General features: G+C 41.7%; 2 protein-coding genes across 3 annotated transcripts in view; one reads left to right on the forward strand and one right to left on the reverse strand.

The window, feature by feature from the left end:
- Positions 1-1,048, forward strand: part of tmc6b (transmembrane channel-like 6b) — a 13,666-nt gene extending 12,618 nt beyond the window's left edge. For both annotated transcript variants that reach the window (XM_035660713.1, XM_035660714.1), the window contains exons 19-21: positions 147-225; positions 305-391; positions 487-1,048. In XM_035660713.1, the coding sequence (XP_035516606.1) occupies positions 147-225; positions 305-391; positions 487-501 (181 nt within the window). In that variant the 3' untranslated portion in view covers positions 502-1,048. The remainder of the gene's footprint in view (positions 1-146; positions 226-304; positions 392-486) is intronic.
- Positions 1,049-1,113: 65 nt separating this feature from the next.
- The window catches only part of LOC118326553 (palmitoleoyl-protein carboxylesterase notum1a-like), a 5,781-nt gene continuing 2,568 nt past the window's right edge, over positions 1,114-4,326 (reverse strand). The window contains exons 4-9 of the mRNA XM_035659567.1: positions 3,701-3,803; positions 3,412-3,603; positions 3,227-3,324; positions 2,995-3,142; positions 2,846-2,893; positions 1,114-2,337 (exon numbers count right to left, since the gene is read on the reverse strand). Of these exons, the coding sequence (XP_035515460.1) occupies positions 2,004-2,337; positions 2,846-2,893; positions 2,995-3,142; positions 3,227-3,324; positions 3,412-3,603; positions 3,701-3,803 (923 nt within the window). The 3' untranslated portion in view covers positions 1,114-2,003. The remainder of the gene's footprint in view (positions 2,338-2,845; positions 2,894-2,994; positions 3,143-3,226; positions 3,325-3,411; positions 3,604-3,700; positions 3,804-4,326) is intronic.

Raw genomic sequence — 4,326 nt, forward strand, 5'->3', positions numbered from 1 at the left:
ACACACACACACATAAACACAGATTTGGCGGTTTTGGTCCATTGTTAGAGTCAGTATGTACTGTATTTGTTCTGTATTTGTTCTGTATTAATGAGGTCAGTGTTGGTTATATTGATCTGATGCACTCTGCGTCTTATTTCCTTCAGGATAGTCATCTACTTCCACAGTCAGGTGGTGGACGGTCAGAGGAAGATCATCAACTTACTACAGGAGCAGATAGAAAATGTAAGACATCACCTACAAGTAATGTTTCTCAATATATGTCATCATAAAGATAAAAGCTACATTTCATCTCTCTGCTCAGGAAGGAGAGGATAAGAAGTTTCTGATCACTCGCCTCCAGTCTATCCATGAGCAAAAAAAAACCCCCACCCGAAGACTCACAAGTCAGGTCAGTCTTTGCGGCTCTACAACAGCACTTTTTGCCTGAAGCTAAAACAATCTGTATACACTGACCTCCTGTGTGTTGTTTTGTTTTCCCTCTAGGACTCAGGCTGCTGAGATCCCAGCCTCTCCAGTAGACAAGCCTCCTCAATTGTCTGAGCACTGAGGTCTGGAGTGATCTTAACCCCATTATAGACAGGGAAGGACAACTGTATGACCAAATTCAAATGCATTTGGTAGATTTTAAATTTGTTGAGGATTGTAATGGACATATCAGGTGAAACAAAGCTGTCTGCTTTATACAGTGCTGTTTAAAGAGGAAATGGCGACATTAAATGATACAGACAGAACCTGAAAAATGTTAAAGCTGATGCCAACAGTTTTTATAGATTTCAGTCATCTCTCATAGAAGCACTTTTCATATCAACTGTGAACACATTTTTTAAAGTTTATATATAGTTTTCTGGTAAAAAAAATGTATGTAGTCATAAATGTTTTTTTATGCTTTTAATTTTTTAAAGTACGTATGTTGTAGATAAACATTGGATGTTGTGGATGTGAGCATGATAATACTGGAAAGGACTTCTTGTTTTTCGTTTTTGCTTTAGGCTGATAATTACCACTGTATTGTCATACTTTTGGGATTAAATTATGTTTTATCATATCAGCTTGTATTTGTATTTATTAGTGCTTATGTAAGGTGTGGGTACTACTACAGCACAGGAAATATTTGTTACAAACTCAACTGCCTGAAAAACAATATGGATGTGATTTGTACTATCAGCATACAGTTTTTGTTTTTTTCCCCACAAACATGCAAATAAAAAAGTACAATGTATGGAGACACCAGTTCAGTAACCGTATCTGAATGTAAGACATATAAAAGATATTTTCAGTAGAAAAATAAATATATAAGCACTCTTAAGTAGCCTGAAGAACAAAGAAATAATCTTAATCTTTGTACCTTTTATTAGTAAATATTACCCATTAAATTATAATTCCAAACTGAGAAAAAGCAGCATATTTGGTGGAGGGTAGAAACAGCAGCACCATGGATGGATTTCTGATTGTAATAGTCAGAGTCGACAGAAGAGAGCACCAAATCCCCACAAAACAGTCCAGTGCCTTCCCATCAAAACTACCACCATGACAGTCTCACCTGCACAGACATGATGTACGGTACATATTTACTGTATATATATACACACTGTACCCACCTGTTTTATGTATTTGTGTACACCTCACAATAATAGCATATCTACAGTGTGGACCCCAGCAAGACTAGCTGTGCTTTAGGACGCAGCTAATGGGGATCCTAACAAATAAACACATACAGTATATATCTGTCTATGTCTTAAAACAAAGAGCATGTGATCCCATTACAACAGTTCTGGTTTGATTGTATTTGACTCAACAATCAGGCACTTTTTGTTCAGTCTTTTAAACAGCTGTGTTTTGTTTGTTGTTCATGGAAGACGGTGTTTTGAGGGTAAGAGGGTATGAGAAAACTATCAAGTTTTCTCATTCGAGTTCTGTTTTCATGTTCCTTGTCTTCCATTTATTTGCTGAACAGCTCACCGACATTACATTAACACTGCTGCACTTAAAAGAAAAGCAACTCAGTTCCCGTTGTTGAGCATGCCCAGTAGCGCCCTGGGGTCCATCCCCTGCTGCTGGGCCATCTTCTGCACGTCAAAGCCCATGTGCTTCAGGAACTGGATCACGCTCATCTCCTGTCCCGTCAGCTGGTCACGAATAGTCGGGCAGGAAGGATTGCAGTGAGGCCACGGGCAGCTGTCAATCAAATGTAGAGGGCAACCCCTTATGGGTGGGGTCTTGTGCTTTTGGTTGCTGTGGCTGCCGTTGGTGTGGTTGCTGTCTTGGAGACTGCGGTCCCAGCAGTGGAGGGCTCTGGGCAGGGAGGTGCCTTTCACCTGAATGTCCATCCAGTAGCTGCAGGGACATCACGCAGAGATAGAGGGTCAGAGACAGAGGAGAAAGAACACATATAACTTCACAAATCCTCTCAAAAACATCACTAAAGTTTATATATGTTGTTACAAATAAAGTAAAATGTACAGTTTGTGTACTTACATAGATTCTTTGTGTATTGTTCTATATGATTATGGGTCCTGTCATGAGGATTAAATTAAAATGTAACACTATATGGTAGGATTGGGCTATATGATAAAATAAAATGTGACAGATTTTGTGTTATACTGTGCTATGACAGATTGGCTGATAGTAATTTATTTACATAAACGCATAACATACATCAGATTTTTTGATAAGGCCCCCTTAAATTTCGTTTAACGAATAAACTCGTCAGTGCTCTCTGGTGGACAAAGTATGTAAAAGTGACACTGTGTCTAAAGTATCTTGAAACTCTGGCAATTTATTATTATTTAGTTATTTACATCTATGCAGATATATCATATAATAAAAGTTTTGATTTACTTACGTTCTAGTAATGAGTTCGTGTGACAGACAGGCCGGAGCAAACATCGCCCTGCCAATAAAAACACAGAATCACACAGTAAAGAAAACAGTTTTTTTTTACTTGACTGTATCGTGTGTGTGTGTGTGTGTGTGTGTGTGTGTCAGTCTTACGGCACGTCGCGCAGCGTGCTCCTCAGTTCCTGTCCCAGGTTCTGTATGTACCTCCATTGGCCCTCATGGACAGGGTGTTCGGTCAGGTGGATGTTGTCGACCGCCAGCTGGGCCTCGTCAAACAGCCACTGCACCACAAACACCGGGCCTGGACAGGAGAGAGGACGTGCTGCAGGTCAGACCAGATGACACACACCAGCCTCCGTCTTTACCTTGTGGAGAAGTCACTCACTTTTTAACGTGGGGTAGACTTTATACCCAAAGAAACAGTTCCACTCCTCTCCCACGTGAGCCTGTCTGCAGCTCTCTGGCACCAAACCGCCCCAGTACCTGCACAACAGCAAAGTATCATCACAAAATCTGTTTAATCCCCCAGCAGTCCATCCATCTGCCCTTTCAGCTGTCCACCTGTCCTACCTGATGCCTTTCTTTATGCCCTCAGTCGGGGCACAGCTGATGGTATCCAGGCAGTCTGTGAATTTGAACTGTTTGTTGTCCAGGAACCATCCGGAGTCTGCCAGACCCCTGACCTGAACTCCCCGGTGGCCCTGAGACTGCAGCTGCTCTGCCACATGGTCCACGTTCACCAGGACACCTGTACCGCCCGCACTGGTGGCAGGAAGAGTGGGATCAGAGGGTGTTACTGAGCAACTATCACACATACAGTACAGTAGGCCACACACACACACACACACACTGAACTGACCTGCTTCCCGCCAGGAGCAGAACCTTGGCGTTGTCCAGACCTTTTGTCAGCAGCTCGTTCACCACCTCCTTAATGATCAGAGAGCCCATGAACGCATAATCACCTGAGAACAAAAATGTTATTTATTTAGTAACATACAGCCATATGACACAGCTCTGGCTCTTGGGCTAAGACAACGGGAGTTTATTCAAGTCACAGCTAGAAACTACATGTGTGATCACCCAACACAAAAGAATGAATGAATGGGTATATTTAAAGGACCAGTGTGTAGGATTTAGTGGCATCTAGCAGTGAAGTTTCAGATTGCTAACAGACTACCGCTGCCGTCTGTATTTGATGACCTGGGAATGACAGCAGGCTGTGTTTAGGAGAACCTATGGTGACCACAAAACTCAACAGCCCTATCTACAGCTAGTGTTTGGTTTGTTCGTTCTGGGCTACTGTAGAAATATGACAGAAAGGGCCTGCTGTGTCTGTAGATAAAAACAGCTCCTTCTAAGGTAACAAAAACATAATGCTTTCAGGCGATTATACACTAATCAAACATAGTTATGAATATTAGATTCCATGTCTGTCAATAGATCCTCCTTAATGTTAAACACTGGACCTTTAAACCAAACAGCCAA

Source organism: Morone saxatilis, unplaced genomic scaffold (genome assembly GCF_004916995.1).
Source record: "Morone saxatilis isolate NCDOM2014 unplaced genomic scaffold, NCSU_SB_2.0 Contig17, whole genome shotgun sequence".
Classification (NCBI taxonomy): Eukaryota; Metazoa; Chordata; class Actinopteri; family Moronidae; genus Morone; species Morone saxatilis.